Source organism: Sciurus vulgaris (genome assembly GCF_902686455.1).
Source record: "Sciurus vulgaris genome assembly, chromosome: 18".
In the NCBI taxonomy this organism is placed as follows: Eukaryota; Metazoa; Chordata; class Mammalia; order Rodentia; family Sciuridae; genus Sciurus; species Sciurus vulgaris.
In genome coordinates, this window is record NC_136479.1 from 40,687,761 (window position 1) to 40,712,182 (window position 24,422).

The 24,422-nt window shown below is 48.8% G+C and overlaps 2 protein-coding genes across 5 annotated transcripts; both read right to left on the reverse strand.

Annotated features, from left to right (window-relative positions):
* Window positions 1-106: 106 nt before the first annotated feature.
* On the reverse strand, window positions 107-10,380 carry SUMF2 (sulfatase modifying factor 2). Of its 3 annotated transcripts, none has more exons than XM_079122057.1 (9): window positions 10,269-10,380; window positions 8,420-8,576; window positions 5,935-6,049; window positions 5,540-5,584; window positions 5,049-5,199; window positions 4,268-4,323; window positions 2,360-2,444; window positions 2,095-2,239; window positions 107-1,051 (listed from the first exon to the last, which is right to left on the reverse strand). In XM_079122057.1, the coding sequence occupies exons 1-9, from the start codon at window positions 10,330-10,332 to the stop codon at window positions 967-969; spliced, it is 903 nt and encodes a 300-aa protein (XP_078978183.1). In that variant the 5' UTR covers window positions 10,333-10,380; the 3' UTR covers window positions 107-966. The 3 variants fall into 3 exon arrangements, with proteins under 3 accessions (XP_078978183.1, XP_078978182.1, XP_078978184.1); XM_079122056.1 differs by having other exon boundaries at window positions 2,348-2,444; XM_079122058.1 differs by lacking the exon at window positions 2,360-2,444.
* Window positions 10,381-11,084: 704 nt separating this feature from the next.
* CCT6A (chaperonin containing TCP1 subunit 6A) lies at window positions 11,085-22,715 on the reverse strand. 2 transcript variants are annotated; one of them, XM_079120209.1, is made up of 14 exons: window positions 22,466-22,715; window positions 22,207-22,270; window positions 19,561-19,695; window positions 18,384-18,557; window positions 17,577-17,680; window positions 16,811-16,921; window positions 16,404-16,563; window positions 16,229-16,311; window positions 15,143-15,239; window positions 14,725-14,872; window positions 14,096-14,229; window positions 13,052-13,154; window positions 12,081-12,153; window positions 11,085-11,726 (listed from the first exon to the last, which is right to left on the reverse strand). In XM_079120209.1, the coding sequence occupies exons 1-14, from the start codon at window positions 22,600-22,602 to the stop codon at window positions 11,654-11,656; spliced, it is 1,596 nt and encodes a 531-aa protein (XP_078976335.1). In that variant the 5' UTR covers window positions 22,603-22,715; the 3' UTR covers window positions 11,085-11,653. The 2 variants fall into 2 exon arrangements, 1 of the variants encoding a protein (XP_078976335.1); XR_013760624.1 differs by having other exon boundaries at window positions 11,650-11,726; window positions 12,081-13,154.
* Window positions 22,716-24,422: the final 1,707 nt, after the last annotated feature.

Below are 24,422 nucleotides of genomic sequence, written 5' to 3' on the forward strand. Positions count from 1 at the left end.
TTAGAAAGACCTCCGCCTCAAAAAGTAGAGAGAGCGGGGGATGAGGCCCAGGCGGAGAGCAACCCGGGCTCCAGTACCCACCGCGAATCAATAAAAGGGAAATGTCTGAGATACACAGTCGCAATAAGTTTACTGACATGGTGGCATCTGGTGACACCACAGGAGCAGGTTATTGCTAGGGACGTTTTTAGAGGCATACGGAAGCCCTGCACAATTAACGATCAGACACACAACACCAGAGGGAAGCGTCTGGATTATTTGCTTTGTGACTCCCACAATGCACAGCTTCACCTGGTAAATGATTCAAGACTGATACACCTGTGAAGTTCAAGGCCAGTCTAGGTAACTTAGGGAAACCCTGTCTCAACATAAGAAAGAAAATGGCTGCGGTGTAGCTCAGTGGTGGAGTACCCCTAGGTTCAACCCCCAGCATATTTTACAATTTTTTTAAAAAAGTCCACTGCATTTTTACAGATACTGGAAATGGGGCTCCTTGAAAGGGGCAGGAAACACTACACATGAGGCAGCTAAGAAGCATCTTCCTTCTACAAAAATCTGCTGGGAAAGGAGAGCTGCCTTAAGGAAATTTTGCCTTGAGGAAAAGTTAGATCTCTGCATCAGGGAGAAAGGGAAGGGAACAGATTTGCAAATTTTTTGAAAACTGTATTTGGAGTCCTCTGTCCCCACTGTTTTCAAATCTGGCCCTGGATGGTGAACACTTAGCTCCTAGGAGCCGCCCAGTTCCCAGTGCCTGCCCTCAGGCCCCTTCTGATAGACTGGACTAGACTGGACAGTCCTCGGAGGGCGAGCCCACCCTGAGAAGGGCCTCTGTGGAAGACGGGAAGAGAGCGGAGGGTGTCCCTGAGGCTGCAGTGAAGAGTGTGGGTCTGGCTGGGTCTGGAATGCGGTCACAGAATGACCTGGGCACCAGGGGGCTTTTCTCTGTGTCTCTGGATCACCGGCTGCTCACAGCTCTCCAGGTGGTCGGCTGGCACCGGAGGCACAGCGGAAGCCCAGGTTGTCTGAGGCTGAGTCTGGAGTGTTGCCCATCCTGCCACCAGAGGAGGAGACAGAAGGAGCGTGTGTGAAGAAGGGCCTGTGGCCCTGCCGACCTCCCTGCCCACCCCAGGCCTTGCTGAGGTCTGGTGGGCCTGAGGCCTGCAGCACTGTGGCCAGGAAAGACCTGGTATGAGGGCAGGTCCTGGGTGAGCCCCACTCCTGGGGCTTGGGGCAGAGTGGGGGACACAGAGTGGCCCTGAGAGACACCCCTGGAGGGCAGGGCATGGCTATCACTAAAACAACCTCAAATGTGAGCAGCTTAGAGCAGTACAGCCCCCAAACCTGTAGGTACGAAATGAAAACAGCAGCACGGGGCGCCCCACAGCTGTCCTTCACGGGCCCATTCCCCACTGCTCTGCAAGGTCCCCATTTCCTAGACCCAGAATCGGAGGCCAGAAGGACCTTGTGCAGTGGGAGGAGGGGTCAGCAGGAAAACAGCTTCCTGCTCCCAGGCCTCTGCCTCTCCTCTACTTTGTCCAGAAGAGAAAGGTGAAGAAAATCCAGAGATTTCAGTGTCAGAGGAACCTCTGCAGCCTTGGTCTCCTGAGCCACAGACAAGGGCCCTGAGTGCTTAAGGAACCTGCAGGTGGTGAAGTAGAAGGTCCTGGAAGGGCTCAGGCACCACTGGTCAGGTGCCACCACTCTCTGGGTGAAGCAAGCAGCCCAGGACCTCACGCAGACTTTTTTCCTTCATTGTAAAGCAAAGGATTATAAAAAATGATTTTTCATGTGCCCATCGATTTGTCAGTAATTCCATGCCCACTGGCAAGGACCTCCTGATGTGGCTACTCCACCCAACAACCCCTGCCCCTGTCTACCTAGGGAGGACGAGAGGGATACCTACTCAGTTAGTGAGCCGACAGGTCCCCAGAGTCCCCAGGCCCCTCCTCCTTGCCTGTTCCCGACCCGTGCCCACAACCCCAGCAGAGGCACCGAAGCAGCGCCGCCCCAGCTCCGGTGCCGCCTGGGCTCCTGCAGCCAGGACAGACCCTGGCCCCCACTGCTGAGCTGTGTTCCACAGGACCAAGCCCTCACCTGGTGGTGACCCGGGCCCGGTGGTTGGCAGAACCATCAGCGGTGTCGATCCAGGACGCGCCCCGCAGGACATGCATGTCCTGGCCAGCGGCCCGGTAGGGTGAGGCGGTCCATTCCCACACGTTGCCCACGAGGTCATAGATCCCTGCAGCACAGCGGGCGTCAGCCAGGCTGAGGAGCAGGGACCTCCTCGCCCTGGAGCCTGGGGAGAAGGTGTGGTGTCTCTGCCGACAGGCAGGAGAAGCACCAAGACCTGAGAGCTTACCGTAGCCGTTCTGTGGGGGGAAAGCGCTCACGGGGGAGACTCCATGGAAGCCGTCCTCAGCTCGGTCCCCCTTGGGGAACGGTCCCTGATGGGGGAAGTCAACCCTGGAGGCTCCACCAGCCCACTCCAAGGCAGGAATCCCCGCCTGGGGGAACGCCAAGGTCCCCTTGTGGCGGAGCTGGCCCAGGGAGGTGAAGGCTCCCCATGTCCCCCCAGGACCTCAGGCTGGGTCGGGAGTATGTTCCCCTGTCCAGCCTGTCCTGCTCTGCCCAGCGACTTCCTCCCCCCGCCTCGAGCCCCTGTGTTGTGGAGCCACGAGGAGCAGCGTCTCCCACTCCTCCAGGCCTGCTGGACCACTGATGCCCGCCCTGTGCTCTCCCCCACCCACCCCAATGGCTTGATGCCCTCACCCTCTGACCCTACCACCCCTCTCTCCTGTTCTCTACCAACGAAATCCTTAAAAACATGACCTATACTTGCTGACGGAACTTGTTCAGCTCGGTCACTTTTTGTTAATCTGGGGCTGGGCTGGCACCACTGCCTGGAAGCTGCTCTCACAGGAGGAGGCTGATGGTTGGTGATCTGCTTAGCGCCACCGTGTGCCACATCAGTTACTCTTCTCTCCTTACCTGACTGTTCTCACACTACATGGCAGGTGTTAAACACCTCCCTTAACAACCTAGCAAAGTGGCCAGCCACAGTGACACAGTCTAACCCCAACCTCTTGGGAGCTCAGGAAGCTGAGGCAGGAGGATCACAAGTTGGAGGCCAGCTGGGGCAACTCAGCAAGACCCCGTCTCAAACAATAAAAAGGGCTGGTGTTGTTCAGTGGTAGTTCCTGCCTCGCGTGTGTGAGCCCCTGGGTTCCATCCCCAGCACCACACAGACACATCAACACAAACACAAGAACAGGTGGTTCTAACTGCAGGCCCTCTTGGAGGCTTCCCCTGACAGGCTGCAGCCTCCACCCTTCCTTCACATGGTGCAGGGGATGCTGACGACTCCCTGCTGGGAGTGAGGCCAGGCCCTGTGCATGCCTGGCAGGTGTCCACCAGCGAGCCGCCCCCACGCCCTCCTGTCTTCAACCTTGACTGGTCACATGAAGGAAGGCCCCCAGAGCACCTGGGCTGCCCTAGCCCATCAAGCTATCTGTGTGGACAAGGCAGTACTGTCACCACATGGCCAGCCTGGGTGCAGGCTTGAGGCACTCTCTGCCTCCCTTCCACACTGAGGAATTACCAACCTGGCCACCTTCGCACACCTGCTTCTCCCATCTGGTTTCCTCTTCTTGATCCCATTTCCGCTTAATTCCAGAACCGATGACCCCCTGGGTCATTCATTCCCACAGCCTGGAACTCAACACTTCCCTGTCACATCTGCTCCTGCAGAAATCACTACAGCGGACATTTCCTCCGAACTCAGAACGGTGATGCTCCAGTGCACACCCTGTTGTACTCTGCTCGCCCAGCAAGCCCAGGCCCTGGGTTCCATCCTCAGCAAGAAAACGAGCAAACCTGCTGGCTCCCACCGCCTGGAAGGTGAGGTCTGAGGCCTCAGCCTGGCTCACCGGGCCCTTCGAGATCGGCCTTTGACCGCTCTCTCATCTCCTGCAGCCCCTCACTTCCCATGCCTCAGTCTTCCCGAGGTCGTCACACCTGTGAACACGCAGGGCTCTCTCCTAGGATGCTGTGAAGCTGGTGCTCGGTGGTCCCTTCCCGGGGAGTGCCTGAAGTTCTCACCTGGCCACCTCGTATCTGACCAGCTCCAGTGCCACTGTCTCTGGGGAAGTCACCCAGCACCCTGGGCTCCGTCTCTGCCTCACCAGTAATCAGTTCCACTGGAACACAGATCCTGGGTCCCACACCCCCACACGGTGCCAGCCTCCTGCAGAAGGAAGGCGGGTCTTACCTGCCACAGGTTGGTGCGGTTTGGCTGGAACTGGTTCCCCCATGGGTACACCTGACCTGTCAGGAGGGCAAGGACACAGGCCACAAAGGAGAAACAAAAAGTCAGGGAAGAAACAGAAAATCAGGGAGGGCACCAGAGGGCAGCTGAGTGGTGAGGGAGAGAAGGGAGGCCGCTCACTTCTGCCCCATGCAGCCCTGCCCGGGGCACTAGCCTGACCGCCTGCCCCAGGGCTCTGCATCCTGAGTGAGTTCTGTGACCGGCTCAATCTGGAAGCCCTGCTGCTGGTTCCGTGGAGGTGAGTATGGAAATCGAGAGTGCGCATTAAGAGCTGGCCTCACTGGGTTCATCTGCCCCACTAAACACCTCGACTGCGCGTGTCCCAGGGGTTCCTCTGAAGAGCGTGCAGAGGTGTTCAGCTTGGGACGCTGCTGTCCTTCTCGAGACCTCAGCACGGCCAGGACTGCAGCAGGATGAAGCAGCGAGTGACCAAGGGTCCCGTGCTGCCCCTGGACATGCCCCTGGACAGGCACGCTGCTTCCCCCAGGCTGTGCTGCTCCGGCAGGAGCTATGGAAACCCGACCTACACCTGCGGAGCCTCCAACAATAAAGGGCTAGGTCTTTTCATTTCCCGTTTTCCCGGCACTGCCCAGGCGTGTCGTCCGAGGTGGGTCAGCGATGAATCCCTGGGGATCCCTGGGTTAAGAGGCGCTGCTCTCCCTGGCCACGGAAGCCCCCCGGCAGGGTGGGACGCAGAGAACAGAGACGTGCCTTGACACCGTACCCTTCAAGCCCCCTCGGGCAGCAAACTCCCACTCTTCCTCAGTGGGCAGCCGTTTCCCCCGCCAAGCACAGTAGGCACGGGCATCGTTCCAGCTCACGTGGACCACGGGGAGCTCCAGTCGCTCACGGATGCCAGAGCCGGGACCTGCAGGCTGACGGCCAGCACCAGGTGAGAAGGCCCTGGGGCTCCTGGGAGTCTGAGGAAGGCTGGGCTTAGGGTGCGGGATTCAGTTTTACCACTAGATGGAGCAAGGAAGTCGGGGGTGGGGGGAATCACCTGATGAGTGAGGGACGTCCAGTTAGAAAAGGAGACCAAAGGAGACACAGGAGGGGCAACCGGGGAGAGGCCAGCAGAGGAAATGGGATTGTGTGGCCATTTCCCTGTTGTCCTCTAGGACTGGTGTTCCTGGACGAGTGGCCAAGGGGTCTCGGGAAGACGGCCTCCAGAATAAGGGCAGGGGTAGAAAATGAGGTAGAGGAACCAACACTCACCTGCCTCCAAAATGCCTTTTCCACTGGACGCCACCAGAGAAGAGACTGCAAGACAGAAGACGCAGAAGCGTAAGACGCTGTTACCAGGAAGCACCTCCCAACAGCCACGAAGCACAAGAGGCTGAGGCGGGGTCCCTGGGAGTGTGGCTGGACTCTTAACCACACCACTAGGCAGGTTCCTGGAGGTGCTCTCCTGCCAGCTCCGGAAGCACGGAGGCCCTGTCTGTACCTGGATTCTCTCAGCTTCGCTACACGTGAGGACCAGCTCAGGCGAGCTTCCAGGAGCACCTGCTCATCTGACTCTTTCGGGGTGGGCTTCTCTTGCTCCCCTCTGTGGCCTAGTGATTCTGACCAGGTCCCACTCTGTCCCTCAGCTGCATGCCAGGTTCTCTCACCTCCATCTGCTGGGTCGCTTTGTGTCTTAGCTCACTGGAGACAAAGTCCTCAAAGACAAAGCTCCACCCGAACATCTCAGCCTCCGTCCGGTACTTCTTCTCCCTGACAAACTCCCTGAAGAGAGACATTTCACTCGTCGACTGGGTTCCGTGCCCATCCCTACTCACTCTGGGAAGCCTCCTATGTCTTTGTTCTCTAAGTCACACCCCACGGTTCTCAAGAGCTCCAAATAATTCACCATAACACCTGAGCAGATCTTCTTGTAAGTTAGGATATCATTTGCATTTAACACACGGGTTGAAGGAAAGCCCATGAGTCTCTAGAGTGACTTTCCCACGGTTGGAATGATCTGGTGCATTTCAGCAAGCAGACTGTGGGGGACAGAGGGACTGCGTGCCACTGGACACAGACCCTAACGGCTGGCAAGCAGTCTCACACTGATGCATTATTTTGAGTGATTCTTAAATTATTAAACATTGGTCTACGATGTTACCTTTGCACTTGTGGATGCTCTTTACTCTTTCCTTAGGTCAAATCTCTACAGGTGGAATCGCTGGGTCGAAGGGCCTGATTCAATTCTGAATCAGTTCTTCCCTGAAAGGCCCATTTTCTCCCCTCCTGGGGGCTGGGAACTGAACCCAGGGCGTTGCACATTGCAGGCAAGCTCTACCCCTGAGATACATCCTCAGCCCTTTTCACTCTGAAACAGGGTCTCACTAAGTTGTTCAGGCTGGCCTAACTTCTGAATCACTGCCTGAAACTCCCGAGAAGCTGGGATTACAGACGAGCACCATGCCTGGCTTCCCTGCAAGTTATTTTTATCTTGAAAATGTGTACGTTTACAAAAGTGACATTTTTTTCAAGAGCATAATGTTATATTTCATTTCCTATGTTTAATTCTGAAGTCACTTAAGTACTAATGATATGTTTTTGTTTTCCAAACTTTCAAACATACAGAAAAGACCTATGAGAGTCTCCTTGTGAAAGCATTCTATGAGAACTTATACAGTTTGGTATTTCAGTTTCCAGAGATCTGGGTTGGTACAGAGCTTTCCTTAGAGCACTGCATGAAATAGGCTGAAGAATGTTTCTGTAATTTTCCAAGTATCCTTATACTCAGCCTTTTGACAAAGATCAGCAACAAACAGAATTTTATAGTCATATTGCCAAAAAAACTTCCCAGTTCCTATAAATGTGAGATAAACTTCACAGAATCACAAAGTTAGAAAGTCACAAAATAACATTTCTTCCTAATTCACATTATCATGTCGCTACATTTGCAGGATATTAACATCCAGGCTTAGAAGTGCCTCCAGAGACTTTCAGTATTGATGTGCTGACCATTCAACAAGCACATTCTAAGAGACAAGGAGGAGCTGAGCCCTGCTGCAGCCCTCGGGAGGAAGCCGCAAGGGAACAGGACAGGCAAGGTCCCTGCCTTCCAGGGGACAACATTCTGACCCACTTAAAGTAACAACTGGGTCATAAACAGACGTGGCCACCAGTTACAACATTCTAGAAGTTTCCCATGTTTCCTTTATTGTGCTCCCTCCCTGGGTCCCTCATATAAAATTTTTCTTTCCTATTTTCAGTATTGGGATTGAACCCAGGGGTGCTTTAACCTCTGAGCTGCATTCCACTCTTTTTTTATTTTGAGACAGAGCCTTGCTAAGATGTTCATGCTGGGCTCCGACTGGGATCTTCCTGCCCCATCCTCCCCAGTCACTGGGATTACAAATGTGTGCTACCATGCCTGGCCGTTTTTTTTTTTTTAATAAATATTATAGCTTTTTAAAAACTTTTTTATTTTTTGGTACCAGGGATTGAACCCAGGGGCACTTAACCACTGAGCAACACCCCAAGCCCCTTCTGTTTTATTCTGAGACAGAGACTTGCTAAGTTGCTGAGGCTGGCCTTGAACTTCTGATCCTCCCACGCTGCTGGGATCATAGGTGTGTGCCACTGTGCCTGGCTGTAAACATTTTTTGACATGTTTCCTATATCGCGTGTCTTTCCCCTGCACCATTCACAGGTAAGTTACACGTGTCTTTTGGATCATTTCTTAGCTTTTACCAAAAACGCGGCCTAGGGGAAACTGAGGCAACCATCACGGCTCCTCGGGTGGAGTGAGAGTTGTATGTCTGACTCCTAGATCAGTGTCAGTGCTGCCTCCTCCACACACACGAGGCGATCAAGGGACTCAGCCGTGTGACCCTCTCCAGGCCTGCCCACCCGCCTCCTCCCCCAGAGGGTGTGCCTCTGGCATTTCTCAGAGCTAAGCCTGTCAGGGGAAAATGCACCGGCTTGGGTCAGTGGATCTGAGTGCCAAGTTCAGCTCTTCCTGCAGCAGGCGGGTCAGGACTCCTGGACCTCCAGATTCTCCAGGTGAAAGACAAGCATGACCAGCCCTCAGTACCACGATATGACAGCAAACAAGCCAGTTTCCCTTCAGACATGAGAAATGATTACTCCCCCAAAATGTACCTGAAATCTTGATTGGTGACAGGAAATATGTCGATGGCAAAGGGTTTCACTGTTACCTCCCTGGTGGGCCCTTCTCCATCTCTGCCATCCGGAGCATTTGTTCCCATCAGGAATTTCCCACCTGGCAGCTGGACCATGCCAGTTGTCTGTGCATTTCCTGCAGAAGAGGAGAGTTATGCACAAATCATGCACATGCATGTACACACATGTCCCTGAGCCAAGGGGTAATGGCTGGACCATACGTAATACTTAGAATGGTACACAACTAAACAAGGAGGTTTAAAAATGTGGTTTTAAATTCTTGTTCTGCCACTTCATTCGCTGGGAGAACTCAGACAAATAACTCAATCTGAGAGGGATGTGGATTAAAATAGTGTGTCCAGTGCTGCGGGAAGGGGATGTGGCTCAGTGGCAGAGCTTGCCTAACATGAACAAAGCCCTGAGTTCAGTCCTTGGCTCTGGAAAAACAAACAAACTAAACTGAGGGGGGAAAAAAACCCAAGGTAAAATACTGTGTGCAATGCTGAGCACATGGTAGGTTCTCAGTCATCTCTTCCATCTCCGCACGACCCGTCGCCTACCCAGCCAGGCACACTCAGGAACTACACCCTAAGTCAAACAGCACTTTCTACCTGCGTATGCTGCCTTTCCCTCTCCATTCTGAACACCCATCGACTTTTTTTTTTTTTTTGAGACCGTCTTATTATGTCACCTGGCTGGTCTCCAATTCCTGGGCTCTAGTATCTCACTGTCTCCACCTCCCGAGTGCTGGACTACAGGAGCAAGCCCCGGTGCCTGGCTTGAATGCTCAGTCTCTTCATCATTACATCATGTGTTATCTTCTGTTCCAGGAGGAAAGGGAGGGGATGACATCTATTTTGCTAGTGTACCCCTAGCAGGTGGCACAAATGTAAAATTATCATCAAAAAATTGAGCTCCTTTAAAAACTTGCTGTTTGAATGCCTTAGAAGAAAATCATATAATAAAAAGGATCTTAAAACTTATTTCACAGGGGCTGTGGCTTAGTGGCAGAGCGCTTGTGTAGCATGTGTGAGGCACTGGGTTCAATCCTCAGCACCACATAAAAATAAGAAACACACAAAAACATTTCACAGGAAGAAACCAAGACCCAAAAAAGAGGTAACTTGAAGCACTGGTCCAGGGCTGGGTGTGTAGCTCAAGGGCCAAGTGTGAGCTGAGTAACCAGGTGGGAGATGGCTGACTAGCAGAAGACGGGACTAGATCCAGGTCTTTACCTCCACTTCAGTGTGGCTCCCAAGAGGAGCACGCGCCTTCAGGATGTCCACAAAGGATATCTAAGCACTGTGCATTTCCCCAGAGTCCTCTCATTCTGACACACTAACTTCATCCACTTTGTTTCCTCAAGAAATATTCTTCGTGGAAAAAAGAAGTGGGATGGTAACTCAAATTAAAAGGGAAATAAGAACATACAGTTGCAGTGCTGGTAGCGATTCTACCCTAACTCAGCAAACGAGCTATAATAGGGAAAGCGCGTGTGACTGAGGTGCCTCTGGACAGATGGAGGCCCTGCAGAGCAATGCCAGTGCTTAGGCTGGGCACCAGTTTGCCATGTCCCTCCTGTCGACTGCTCGTCTGGTCTCGCCACAGCAGGGTGCAGTGCAGGTGCGGCTGGGCTGCAGGGGCACCGCCGGCACGGAGGTGCAGGAGGGTGAGCTCGGCTCGCAGGAGGGCGCGCCGCTAAGGGGCACGACCCGCACCGCCTGCCCGCTCTGAAGCGGGGCCCGAATCGAGCTTCTCGTGCACAGCAGACACCCCCGAAAGGTGAAGCAGCGAGTCCCGCCCCGAGTCCCGGCGCCACGACACCCACCTAGCCCGAGCCAAGGCACGGACAGGAGCCACAGCACCCACAGCACCCGAGCCAAGAGCCCCATGCCGAGGAGGAGCGAGGCGCGCACGCCACGCGGCCTGTGCGCACGCGCACGCACACCGGCGGCCGCCCGCGCTTGCGCACGACCTAAGCGTCCTCGCGCCGAGAACGTAAACCTGGGTCGGGTGACTGGCAGGCCTTTGCGTCCTGCTGTCAAGTTCAGTATGCAAACCCTGCAGCAGCTACACCTACCTGGTGGGCTGTGCCACTGCCACCTGCACGCACAATTCCAGGGAACCCGGGGACCACAGGAACTTGGGGAGGTGACTACAGGGGGCTTGGGGTGGGCATTTTGCAAAATCATTGTCAGCCTGAGTCTTAATTTCATCCAGTTTCTCTAGCCCCCAGGCACGCCTTTCGGACTTCCTTTTTACCCCTTTGCGCTTGCGCTGTGTCCTTGCCTACAGTTAACTGGTCTTTCCTATCTACGACAAAGAAACGTCCACAGCACCCCCGCCCCGCGCCTTCTTGTGGTGCTGGGGATTGAACCCAGGGCCTTGTGCGTGTGAGGCAGACACTCTACCAACTGAGTTGTATTCCCAGCCCCGTTTTCCCAGTGGTTCTACCACTGGGCTAAATCCCCAGCTACACTTTAAATTTTGAGACAGGGTCTTGCTAAATCATACAGGCTGGCCGTGAACTTGCAGTCCTCTTGCCTCAGCCTGAGTTGCTGGAATTATAAGTGTGTCCACCACACCTGTCAGAGTAACTTTTCTGAGGGAGCATTTCAGCAAAGTTATTTCAAAGAATAGAAAGTTCAACTGACCCAGTTAATTTTACTCAGAAATTTATACCACAAAAATAAATGCTTTCAAGATCCAAACTTATTCATGCTCTTTTTTTGGTGGTACTGGGAAACAAATCCAGAGACTCAGGTGTGCTAGGCAAGCACTGTACCACTGAGCTATGTTCTCAGCATCAAGTTATCTCACTAGCATAAAACTTAAAACGCCGAACAGGAAACTGTTCATTAAGGTAAACCCAGAGAGAAATTATTGACTCCTTAAAATGTGTTTTTCAAGGAATATTTAATAAGGCAGATAACGTGCTCACCTAACATGTAATTTTATGTCACTAAGTAAAACAAAACATCCTGTTCACTGGGTAAAAAGGACCTGCTTTATGCATGTACACTCAGTGCAATTAAAAAAATACTGTAATTATAATTTCACACCATAATTTCAATATATGCCCAATTTTTTTTTTCATATGGGAGAAGAAAATTCCTTGAACAATCATTTGAGCCTTGAACAAAAATCCACTGCTATATCCTTCAGTGTCATTCCACAGTCTTCAAGATTCAGATGACAAAGGGAGGCTTCAATTCAGCCTTTTAGAGAGGACATTCCAGCTCGCATGATCTCATCAACCAGGAGAATGTTGGTGGCAATCACAGTGCTGAAAGAGAAACCATCAGGCAGCTCAGGCAGGAACCCTTAGCTCAACCTGCTGTTCCCTACTAGACTGCATTCCATTGTCCAGCTGATGTCCCCTCTCCCTCTACGCAGGGCTGAGTCTCCGCTCCGTGCTTACAGTCAATTACATTTTTCAGGGGATGAGGGACTCAGAAGGAACCACACGGAGACTATGATGATTCCTGAAAGGCAAGCGAGCTGCCCATCTACCTAATACGTCCGGGTGTCTTGATCATGTCTTATCCTGTCTGTCCATGCAGTGCTGGGGACTGTACCTAGGGCCAACATATGCTCAGCCCCCTGAAAGCTGTTTTAATTTTGATTTCCCCAAACTTACCAGGAGTGAAGAAGCTGTTTCTTCACACAATAGTTATCCCACACGCCCACTTCTGCAGCAACCATCGGCTCACCTGAAAGGTAACAAGTCTTCTTAAAATATAGCAATTATCAAAATACAGTATGTCATCATCTCAAACAGTCTAAAAAGCCCCGGGAACACTTATCCTATCTTATGAATGAAGTGTTGCTAATTCTAAAACAGAAAACAAAGCCACTGAAGATGTTTAAAGTATCAAGACAGTATGTGGTGCTGACCAGCTCATCACTCATTCCCTCCTCTGTAACTAGAGCTGAATCTTCCACAACACCTCTGCTGAGATGTATTCCAGTGACAGGATGCTCTCCTGGGCCACCAAGGGTCTGGTCATCACTCTGTTCTTCTGGACACATCCCCACTTGCCTACATTAACATAGCACTCGAACTATAATTTGGGTCCAATAAGACTTCCATTTTGCTCATTCCAGGAACCCTTTCTATTAAAATTATTGATAAATCCACAGTTGGTCTCACACATATCTGCCTTTCCTTTCTATGTGTACAGTTTATGTACAACTAAGGCCAGAGACAGATCATTTCACTAGATTTTATCCCCTTTTCTGACATTATTTACTCTACTTTCACTTGTCAATATGATCACCTAATATATTCTTTTCATCAGTTCCTAATTTAAAAACTGGGTTAATACGAAAAACTTTCAGCACCAACCTAAAAGCCACATACTACCTACCGCTCAACAACATCTCCAACAACTCTGTATTGTGAAGTTACTCAGGTATTCACTGTATGCCCTGATTCTGTATCTGGTCATTCCACTCTGGGCAACGTCTTACCCCAGCAGAGCCCAGTTCTTAACAGCACTGGCATCAAGCTACAGTCACTGGCCAAGATCCTCTGTCCTCTTTCTAACCCTCCTAGAGTTACCTCATATGCCCGTCTTGCTCTCTCCCTATAGAGATGCCTTCTCTTACCTGTGTTCAAGTCCACGCCTACAAGCTGACCCGATTCTGAATGTTCTGCTTGAATCTTAACTAATGTTTCTTGAAGGTCAAAACCAGAGTTCTGAGCAAGTACCTAAAGTAAACACATTTAATTCTTGAAAAGCAGGAACTAAGAAGTGAGTAAATTCTACAACAAATGAACACTATTTCCAATTTAAAAAATAGAAACAAAACCTCATAATGAATGAAGACTGAACCATTAGAACATCTTTTTTGGGGGGTGGAGACTAGGGATTGAACTCGGGCACTCAGTCACTGAGCCACATCCTCAGCCCTATTTTGTATTTTATTTAGTTGCTTAGCACCTCGCTTTTGCTAAGGCTGGCTTTGAACTCGCAATACTCCTGCCTCAGCCTCCCAAGTCACTGGGATTACAGGCGTGCACCACCATGTCCAGCAGAACCATTATGTTTCCTTGCAGAAGATCCACAGGTTATCTGACTAACTCTTGAATGCACCCCAAACCCAGCAGTACACTGGCCATGAAGTATACCCTTCATGAGTACAAAACAGAAAATGATGATATTCTTCAGTTTAAAACAAAAAGCAAGCTTGTACTTAAACATAACCCCTTTACTGCAAACATTCTTAAACAGTTCTGTCTTGCCACCCAAAACCTCAAGTACAGTCCCAGAAGAACAAAAAGCTTTGAGATGATGCGGGTAGTAGTTAGGGTTAGGGTTAGGGTTAGGTGGTGCCTATAAATCCAGGGGCTCAGGAGGATGCCGAAGCAGGAGGATCACAAGTTCAAGCTGTTCTCAGCAACTTAGCAAGACCCTGTCTCAAAAAATAAAAAGGGCTGAGGATGTGGCTTAGTGGTTAAGCACCACTGGGTTTAATCTCCAGTAAAACAAAAACAAAAAAGAGAGATGATGGGGTTGCAAGAGTCAAGTTGATTCAACCTGCTCACTGGAAATCCACATTAAGAAAACATGAAGAAAACCTACATTATCAAAAAGTCTGATCAGCTGAATTGTTTTGATGTAGTTAAGTGAACTGTTCAAGTTTTCACACCTTGGGGATAATGAGTAATGCATCAGCAAACGCCTGGACTCCAAGTTGTGCCCTGCCCTTTACACTGGGCTTGTATTTAATCAGAGCTTCTGCCATGGCCACTTCCACTGCACCAGCTCCTGGAACCACACAGCCTGGTGGGTGGGGAAGAGGGGAAATGCTAGTAAGCTCAAGAAAACTGCAGAACCAATGACAAGGAAAAAAAAATACACATAGAAAACACTCACGAAAGCTGTTCACTTCTCACTGCTTCCCTAACAGTCTAAGAAGCACTGCAGCTGTCTGCTTCACAGTGTTGGGGACTGAGCAGGACTGAGCAGGCCTGTGCGTGCCAGACAAGCTCCCTACCACCCAGCCACACACCCAGCCCACTACCTAAAAGCAAGACAGGTCAAGTTAGCTGGCACCTGGCAGCTCTGGTTATCACGCATTAGTCCATGTGTTGCATTCACTTTTATTAGTGGCATACTATGAAAAACCTTAGCACACCACCGTAGCACTGTAAAAGGAAGACTTTACTTTTGCATGGTGTCTGGCTGTGTAAAATACTGATTAAAGAACACAGTATTCAGCCATGCCTTTTAGACTAGCAGAGTACAGCTGAAACGCAAGGAGCAAGAGGCACTTACCATCGTCGATGGCGTTTTTGACTGCCCTCAGGCCATCTCGTATTGCATCTTTGATCTGAGTGAGTGTGTGCTTATTTGGTCCTTTGACTAATAATGTGACAGAACGGGGATTGTTACACTTTTCAATAAAGGTAAACTTCTCTTCTCCCTATGTGTAAGAGAGATTTTCAAAAACAGAATACATACAAAGAGTGAACAAGGGAGGAGTGTATGAAGAGAATACATATTAATCATACTGACTATACTGGCCACATTAAAGCCAAATCTAGTAAAAACTGTAATTTTTTTCCATATCAATGGCTTATAAACATAAACAACAAAATGTATGTAAACAAAGAAAAATCTGATCCTGAATCTGAACTTTTCTACTGAGGAACTCAGGAACCAAGTCCTAGCTTTAGGAAGAAAAGGCACTTACCAATGTATACTCGTAGACAAGTCCTGCATGTCCCAAGCAGTCAGGATTTAGGTCATCAAGAGAATTCAGAGCTACCCCACCACAAGCAAGTGTCAGCCTGAAAGGGGAAAGTGTGAAATGTGTAAGCTCAGAGAAGACCAACAATCGTCAGGAAGAACTTTCCAGAATCACATGCTGAAACTGCATTCTCAGAAAGTACTCCAACCCAAGCCTTTCCACTCATCACCAGTCAGCTGAAAACGGATCTTCTCCCAATCTATTTAAACCACCCACCTCCAAATCAGCAAGTATGCCGCTTCTGATATGAACCCCACTCCCCCAGTATCAGGGACTGAACTCAGGGCCTTGCATGTGCTAGTGAAGTGCTGCACTGAGCTACACCCGACTTTTAAAATTTTACTTTCAGAGAAGGTCTACGTAAGTTGCCCAGGGTGGCCTTGAACTTGCAATCTTCCTGCCTTAGCCTCCCCAGTAGGTGGATTGACAGGTGTGCAATATCGTGCCCAGGTTGACATGAAAACTTAATAAGGATAAAGTGCTCTTTGAGAAATTCTTCAGAACCTCTTCACAAGGCAAAGCAGGTGCAGTGTGTCATGGTCTAAAGTAAAACACTACACTCTCGTGCTCACAGTTATTCCAACAGCCAAAGGTGGCAACAACCCAAATGCCCACTAACAGATTACAGAACACGCGGCACTATGCAGAATAAGGAACGAGACTCTGGCCCGGTATGCCCGCAGACTGTGCCCAGTGAACCACCAGAACAAGCCTTGTACAGAAGAAAAACACAGCAACGGCACCTACAGGAGCACTGAGCTCGAGAGAGCAGCACTGCCGTTGTCAGGTGTGAGGAGAGCAGAAACTGGAAGCAACCTATCTGGATGGTGGAGACGTCCTGGAGGACAGTGGTGGGCGACTGCTCAGCAGCATGAAGCAGTCAACGCCACTGCAAGTCACCCTCAGCACAGGAGGTGCTGGTATTTATGATGCCACCAAAATGAAAAGTAAAGAGCGGAAAAAAGAATATGATCCCAATTCACTTGCAAACCAAGTGAAGTTCACATCACTCAGATAATCTGCTCATACCTCTCCATATTTCTCCGTTTTGCTCTGCGCAGGGCTACTATGCCTTCTTTTGCAAGTGCATCCAAAGAAAAGGGGTCAATTCCCTGTAAAAACAAAAAATCACTTCCAGCATAGTGTCTTAAAATTAAAAAAGTCGGACAACAGACCTTCATTTGTAACCGATTTTCAATCTCACCTTCTGATTAATAACGACAAAGCCTTTATCTGAATCACCACAGACTTTCTTTTTCAGTTCTACTATTTTTTTCACTCTATCTTCAATAAATTTTCTTTCAGCTTTTACTAGTTTCTCTCGCTCTTCTGCACTCTTGTAAAAAAAGCCAGAATTCACTTCTCTGTTAGAAAAAAGGAAAATGTTTACTTTTTGAGAAGACAGCAGTCAGAGAAATCCAATTCATCTTAAAACTTACGAAGTCCCTGAGCCCCAGTCCTGGCCCCTGTACATTTCCAGATGTAGCTTCCTCTAGGCCTCCCAAACCAAAATGAGACATGACTTCCTTACAGTGGGCAAAGGAATCTCAAAAGGAACTTGCTCCAAGCACCAAGCTCCTCCACCCCTGCCTCAAAGGGTACATCACTCACGTTTTCTCATACTCCAGGGACACATTGCATGTAAGGATGTAAGCGTTCTCCACTCTCTTCTTCATGTCAGGGTGGCGGGCCCCATGGTCCAAAACAAGCCCTCTGATTAAGCTGTGAAAACACAAGAATTCATATTGTTGCTGGTTTCCAAAACAGGACTCTTTCAGTGACTAAACTGAAACACTCAAAAGATTACACGACAATTTTCACACCACTAGCATAAATTTATCTCTTGAATTATCTGAACAAGACGTTTTGGTGAGACCTGGGGATGGTCAATTGTGAAAAAGCAATATTAGAGAACACAAGACAGGCTATTCCAACAAAAGTTACACCATCTTTTATGGAAAATTCTGCAGATAGTCTCAAACGGCAGACATCACACTCTGGTGGCCGGCCTTCAAGGAAATGCCATCAATCTAGGTCTTTAAGAAAATCTGCACTCTCCATTATGCTCCACACCCAAGCACTTCAATACAGGCCAAGTCACAGACACAGATCACTCCTCAGAGCCATTCAGACTACAAACAGCATACCCTCTCCGTCTTCAAGAGGAAATATCAATAGGAATAAGTGGAACACCCAGCAATTTATACAGTATAAATTATGTTTATCCAAAGATATAAATAAATCTATTCAATATGTTTTTGTGAACACCTAATTTCTAAACAAACTTGCATTTTGGGGTCAGAGAGTGGTTCAGTGCTAGAGCGGCTGCTCAGTATGCACGAGGCTCAGTCCCAGCACACACACACCTACCACCTACCTTGTGTCTGTTTCCGATTTATGTTTCATCTCCATGATCTCAACCATGAATAGGTCAATAGGCTCATCTTTTTTTTTAATGGCCAAAATGGAGTCCACTACAGCCTACAACAGGAATACAACTGTTATATAAATCCAACTTGTAAAGGTGAAGACACTGAAGTTGTTCTTCAGAAGTTTTAAGTTTCTTTACTTTAAAATCTCTCACCTTTTTCTAACAGTAAGGGGAATAGAAAGATCTTTTTCTACAAGGAGAATATGCTAGAAATAAGACTCAAGTCATTTACAGTTCTAAAATCTTAATTCAAATGAAAATACTAATAACTACGTTTACAACAACTACATGAAGAACTAGGAGTTTGAAGGTCCCAACATGAAAAGGTAATACCCAGGGAAACAGAAACGCTGATTCACCCTGATTTGACTCTTACACACTGACACATGTATGAAGTCGTCACATGGCCCAGAAATATGCAGCACGTTTAAAAATCAGGAGCTTTCTAATAATGAAGCCTCCATTTTATATTCCTTTCAAAGAGTGTTTTTATCAATATTTTAATGAAAGCTCCAGTTGTATTTTTTATAACCTGGTAAGGTTGAGTTGTTCTTTGTATTTTCTTACTTCATGTTTCAAAGAAACAGATTAGGTATCACTGCCTGGACAAAAATGAGCCTACTTACTTCACGTGGTAGGACACTGAAGATTTGAGAGAGCACCTTCTAACTGGAATTGCTAAGAACACTGATGCACCTACTCTAAGGTATTTTCCATGTGTACTATACCGCACACACTGAACTTAACACATACCTCTGTCAGGACGTCTGCAAGTTCAGCATGAACTTTCGTACGAAGAGATGTTCTGGCCACATCTATAAGTGTCTCCCTGTCCATCTCTCTGCTTACTTTAATTTGTTCCAAAAACTGAAGGGCCTTTTCCTTTGCAGCTTCAAAACCTTCAGTGATTATTCTAGGATGAAGACCCTATAATAAACACACAATTAAAAAACTACCACTAACCCTGGCATCTTCGATTAGACACAATTGTTCATGGAAGTTCAGGTAATTTTTGAAGGGTTATTTGGGATCACTCATACCTTTTAATATGACCAAAGAAGCATGATGTGCTGACTTTCTGAATACATTTGAAAGAACAACATACACCTTTCAATGCAGAGGAGAAGAACAGACATTGCTCTAGCACAGCATCAAAGCCAAGGGAACTATAAAGCACACTTGGGTGTTCGCTGTGCAAACCACCAGGAGTAATACCAAAACCCAGAAGTGGTTCCTAAAAATCTGTTGTCATTAGGAACCCTTCCATACACACCCACACGGGGGATAGAATCCAGGGTCTCATGCATGCTAGGCAAGTGTTCTACCACTGAGCTACATCCTTAGTCCCTTTTTATTTTTGAGATAAGGTCTTGCTAAATTGCCAATGCAGGCTTCAAACTTGAAATTCTCCTGCCTCAGCATCCCTCATGGCTAGGATTACAGTTGTGCACCACACCATGCCCAGCTAATAGGAATATTTGATCCTTTCTACAAGCGATCTGAAATTAATTTACATCATTTAACAATCAAAATAAATGCAGACTAAACATCTGCTCTCTCTCTTCACAGGAAATTCTGAAAGTGGATTAGTACTCACTGAGGTTTGCTTTAAACTTGGAAGTACTCAGGAGTAAAAAGGCTGTAGAAGTCTTCCTACTCAAATGTTAACATTTAGTTGACCTTTTCCTTGAAACTATAGCTAGTTCAGACCTCTACATCTCAAATAATTTGTTATAGACCTAGATATTCCATGACATATCCATAATCACAAATTTGTGTTACACCAGGATAAAGACCAAGGTTCTCAGATTTAAACCTTCTGATCTTTACATGCCATGTGGTCTCAGCTACTGTCAACGTATCAATTTGCCAAGGCCAGACATTTCTCACACATAGTTCAACACCACAGAAATAAGACAGTCGGGCGTACCTCAGAAACATAGAGGTCTGCCTGTTTGAGCAGCTCTCCGATGATGAGGACGTTGGAAGTAGTGCCATCGCCAGTGATGTCATCCTGGGCTGTTGCTACTTTTGCTATCAAGGAGGCTGTTGGGTGCTGAATTTGCTGAAAATGGAAAAACAAAATTACTCAACTTGAAATAAATATTCCTTGAAAGCAATCTGTGAAGGACCTCTTTAAATGCTATCTACTTAAATAGCCTGAATATCTGGCTACTATTACTTTAATAATAAAAAAACTTGCAATCTGCTATTTTCCACATCAACTTATAATGATCACAATATTCGTGGCCAGGTGTGGAGGCACACATCTGCAATCCCAGCTATCTGGGCAAGTGAGCCAGGAGGATTTTAAGTTGAAGGTCTTTCTTGGTAACTTAGTGAAAAGCTCTTAGCAAAGCTTTTCCAAGGAGTCACTGTGAGGAAAGGTTTTGGAAAAAGAAAAATTGCCATGCCTCTGACGTCACTCCACAGATTCTCAATCTTTGTGAGATTGAGAAATCAAAGCTCCTGCACTACCTTTGGTTTTTCTCTACTATCCTTTAACCTGGAACAGCTCCCAGCCTTTTCTATCTTTGGAGACATTGATCTTTTTTTTTTTTTTTTCTGTAGTGGGGATTGAACCCAGGGACACGCCATCACTGAGTTACACTCCCAGACCTTTTTGTTTTGAGATATGGTCTTGAACTTGTGATCTTCCTGCCTCAGCCTCCTGAGTTCCTGTGACTACAGGCTTGTGCTACAGCACCTGGCTGATGGAAGAATCTAGGCCTTGAAAGACTCTTATAAACTATCAGCTGGGCTTGGTGGTCACACGCTTGTAATCCCAGCTCAAAATAAAATAAAAAAGCAGGCTGGGGATGTAGCTCAGTGGTAGAGCAACCCTGGGTTCAATTTCCAGTTTCCTCACATACACAAACAATCTTGCAGACTGCCTCATTTAAACTTGCTGCCAAGCTTTGGCAGAAATGCTAAGCAGGTGATGCTGTAAACTTGTCAGCCCCACAGCAATAGGCCTATGTCAGATTACAGATTTTTTCACTGCACCTTGGGAATAGCAGCAACCACCCAGGAAAGACAACTGAGGGGACAAATGTGAAACAAATACAGACTGTATATTCAGCTGCATCAATGCCAGGCATGGTGGTGAACACCTGTGATCTTAGAGGCTTGGGAGGCTGAGGCAGGGTTGGGAGTTCAAAGCCAGCCTCAGCAAATTAGCAAGGCCCTGCTCAACTCTAAATAAAATATGGTTAAGCGATCCCCAGTACCAAAAAAAAAAAAAAAAGAAAAAAGCTGCAAATAGGAACAATAATGGTATTTTGACCATGTGGGAGAACACTGGATCCATTAAGAGCATTTTAGGGGCCGGAAGTATAGCTTAATGGGGGAGTGCATTCTTAGGATGGACAATGGGCTCAATTCCCAGCCCCCAAATAAAAAAATCATTTCAGAAATGAGATGCCATATCTGTGATTCACTTCCAAATGATTCAAAGGGCAACAGTTAAGCAAAATGTAAAAAAACAGAAACAAAACAAAAAACCTTCCAAAGGGCATATGAGTGTTGTTTTCTCAACTTTTCTGTTCGTTTATAATTTTTCAAAGAGGGAAAAAAAAAAGAAAAACGAACATTTGGCAATTAAAGAAGTGCAGGTAAAGGGGACTTCTGAGGTGGTAGTTTCTTAGTTGAGGTGGTGCTTCCTGTGTTCCTTTTGTTAATTATTACTATTAAATTATAAGTTTAATATGCTTTTTCATATTTGTCATATTTTACAATAAACACAAATAAAAAGTCAAAGATATGGCTTTTCTGACATCAAACTTAAACTAAGGCTTTGCTTTCTGTTAGCAATTTTCATAATCCTGTGCTTATAAAAGTAAAAAGATTTTTGTAAAGTTAAATAAGATAAAATTAAAAAAAATAAAAATAAAGACTGCCAACTCCTAGTTTAGTCCTCACTGGAAATACTTATAAACGTGGTCATGGATGGCAATGGAATATCACTACCAAAACTCTACACTCTATTCTCAAAACAAAAGAGGGGAGACATCTATGTGAACTGCTAGGTTTTGGAAGCATAGAAGTGAGCAAACGTTTTGAGACAGTGGCTCCCTAAAAATGCCCAGGCTGGCTTCCTGCCCCAACCCGCCAAGTCTGTGGGAATACAGGTGTGCACCACCGTGCCTCTCACCGGGCTTTAAAACGTTAGAGGAAGGAAACAGTTTTCTCTCCCCTGCAGTTCAAGGTGGAGAAATGACTATCAAAGGAATCCCCGTTTAACTTTGTTATGGTGCTGGGGACGCAACCCAGAGCCCCGCGCACGCTGGACAAGCACTCAGCAACCCAGTCGAAGGGATTTTTATTTAAAGGAGACCCTCGTGCTGTCTTCTGCCCGTCTGATTGTTGTCAATCGCCCCTAACTTCTCGGATGACAATGAACGACTACAATCCTTTAACCCAGATTGCAAGGGGCAAGAGAGGAGGGATTCAGGCTCAGGGCCCCGCCTGCACAGCCCCGTCACCCGACCACGCCGCTCTGCTTTCCTTCTCCTGTCCTGCAAGGCAAACGGGCTGGGGCAGACGACGACCACGCTGACGGGCGCGGCAGCCTCACCATTTCGTGCAGCAGCACGTTGCCGTCCTTGGTGAGCTTGATGTCCCCGGCGCCCGACACCAGCCTGTTCAGGGGCAGAAACGCCAGGTCAGCGCGCCTTCCCACGGAGCCGCCGGGCTCCCCCGCCAGCCCCCAGCCCCGGCCCCACCCCGCCGGCCCTCCAGCCCGGCGAGCGGGCAGCTCTGTCCTCCCAGGCCGGGCGGAGGCGGGAGAGGGCCCGGCACGCCCTCGGGAACGCGACCCCGCGCGCCCGCCTTACATCTTCATGGTGCCTTTGGGCCCCAGGTTGGTCCGCAGCACGTCCTGCAGCCCGCGGGCCGCGCTGATGTTCACCGCCAGCGCCGCCTGCGCGCGGGCCACCTCGGCCTTGGGGTTCAGCGTCTTCACGGCCGCCATAGCTGCCCGGCGAAAGGAAGACTGGCGCGCAGAGAACGCGGAGCCGGCAGCGCGTGGCCGGGCGGCGCTTTCAGCGGTTTCTGGAAAAGTCGGGCGCGCCGGGTCCGCCCCCAGCGTGCGCACGCGCCGCCGCCGCCGTCCGCCCGTGGTCCCGCCCCCAACGTGCCACGCACCGCCGCCATTGGTCCAGGGACCGGTAGGCGTGCGCTCATTGGTCGCGATCGCTCGGCTCCTGCGGCCCCGCCCTCGAGCACCGGCCGGGCGCCATTGCGCAGGCGGGCAGCAGGTCCCCGGCGCCCGGGCCGTTGTGGGAGTGGACCCGGGACCTGAGGACGTAGGCAGGGCGGGGCCTGCAGGCGCGGCCCGACCTCTGGGAGGCGGGCGCGCCTCCTCCCCGCGCCTGGCGCGTTTTCCACCTCGGGCTGGGGGCGCAGCGAGTCTCGGCCCGCGCTAGGCGCCGCTGGGAGGTGAAGAAAGGGAATCGAGGCGGAGCGCTGCCCAGCTGCCCGGGCGGAGGAGCGAGCGCCGGGCTCGGGCGCTGCGGGACCACCCCGCGACAAACCGGAAAACCAAAGGCGATGCAGCGGAGCCTTTGAAAAGCCTCCTTTTAAAGTTAAATTTCCAAAGAACACCACAGTTGTTTACTAGCCTCCAGTGCTGCCCACCCCCACGTGGCTGGCGAACTCAGTAATGTTCAAATTTAAAAGGTGCCGAAGGGCCTATGGGGAAACCTAAGCTCCTCCTCCAGTTCAGCTTGCTGGAAACAAGCACTTACCTTTAAATAATCGCTGAACTGCTCAGATGCTTTACGAATTTATAAATATACGAATGGATATAATCATTTACCCTACAAGAGAAGTCCTCAGTAACAGTGTGGTGGTCTCCGCAGGAATGACAAGTAGCTGGGTGTGGTCGTGCGCGCCTGTACTCCCACTGGTTTAGAAGACTGAGGCAGGAGGATCTCAACTTCTAGGACAGCGTGGGCAACGTTGTGTCTCAGGGGGAAAAGGAAAAGGGTTGGGGGGCCCTGGAGATGTAGTTCAGTGGTAATGGGCGTCTGGGTTGGATCCCCCAAACCAGGGTGGGGGTTGGGGTCAAGCTCACATAAATTAGCCACTCTTCTGGGGCTTAAGTTGTTCCCAGTCATCTACTATATAGGCTGCAGGAATATACCAGTATGTGGTGCTTTTAGGTGAGTTTGTGCGATTTAGAATAACAAGCATCTATGTAAGTTTGAGAAATAATGCTGCAAAGTAGGAGGCTAGTGATTGGTTTTGCAGACATTTTTTTTTTTTCTTTTTTCTTTTTTTTTTTTTTTGCAGTGCTGGGGATTGAACTCAGGGCCTTAGTGCTTGTGAGGTGAGCACTCTACCGATTCAGCTATCTCCCCAGCCCAACATTTCTTCATCTACTGGTGAAGATGCACAGAAGGACAGACTTAGCTGGTGAATGGAGATGAAGAATGTGGAATTTCAGGCATCTGCTAACAAGTAGAGAAAGGGGGAGTTGGAAAGACCTGGTCTCTGGAGTTTCAAAAGTTAAGTTCATTTACTATGTGCTTTATATCATTCTAGTCTCAGTTGTCAAACTGTCAATCAAATTAAGTTTATGGTTAAATTGGTTATTTTAATTACATGATGCAAAATACAGGAGCAAGGAGTGTTTCTTATATGTTGACATTTTTAACGAATGGAGAATTTTAAACTGGGTGTGGTGTCTCAGGTGGGTAATTCTAGCGATTGGGAAGGCTGAGACAGGAGGATCTCAAGTTCTAGGTCAGCCTGAGCAACATTGTGAGACCTTGTCTCAAAAAAAAAAAA

Excerpts from the sequence above, each read along its gene's own strand:
- SUMF2 (XM_079122056.1), bottom strand. The coding sequence starts at position 10,332 with ATGGGGCTCTTGGCTCGGGTGCTGTGGGTGCTGTGGCTCCTGTCCGTG. Across the intron at positions 6,050-8,419 it reads GTCACCAATCAAGATTTCAG|GGAGTTTGTCAGGGAGAAGA; the intron begins GTACATTTTGGG and ends GTCTCTCTTCAG. Across the intron at positions 1,052-2,094 it reads CGGGCCCGGGTCACCACCAG|GATGGGCAACACTCCAGACT; the intron begins GTGAGGGCTTGG and ends CTCTGGTGGCAG.
- CCT6A (XM_079120209.1), bottom strand. The coding sequence starts at position 22,602 with ATGGCGGCCGTGAAGACGCTGAACCCCAAGGCCGAGGTGGCCCGCGCG. Across the intron at positions 15,240-16,228 it reads AAACGGAGAAATATGGAGAG|GCTGACACTTGCTTGTGGTG; the intron begins GTATGAGCAGAT and ends TTCCCCTTTCAG. Across the intron at positions 13,155-14,095 it reads CATTACTCATTATCCCCAAG|GTACTTGCTCAGAACTCTGG; the intron begins GTGTGAAAACTT and ends TGTTTACTTTAG.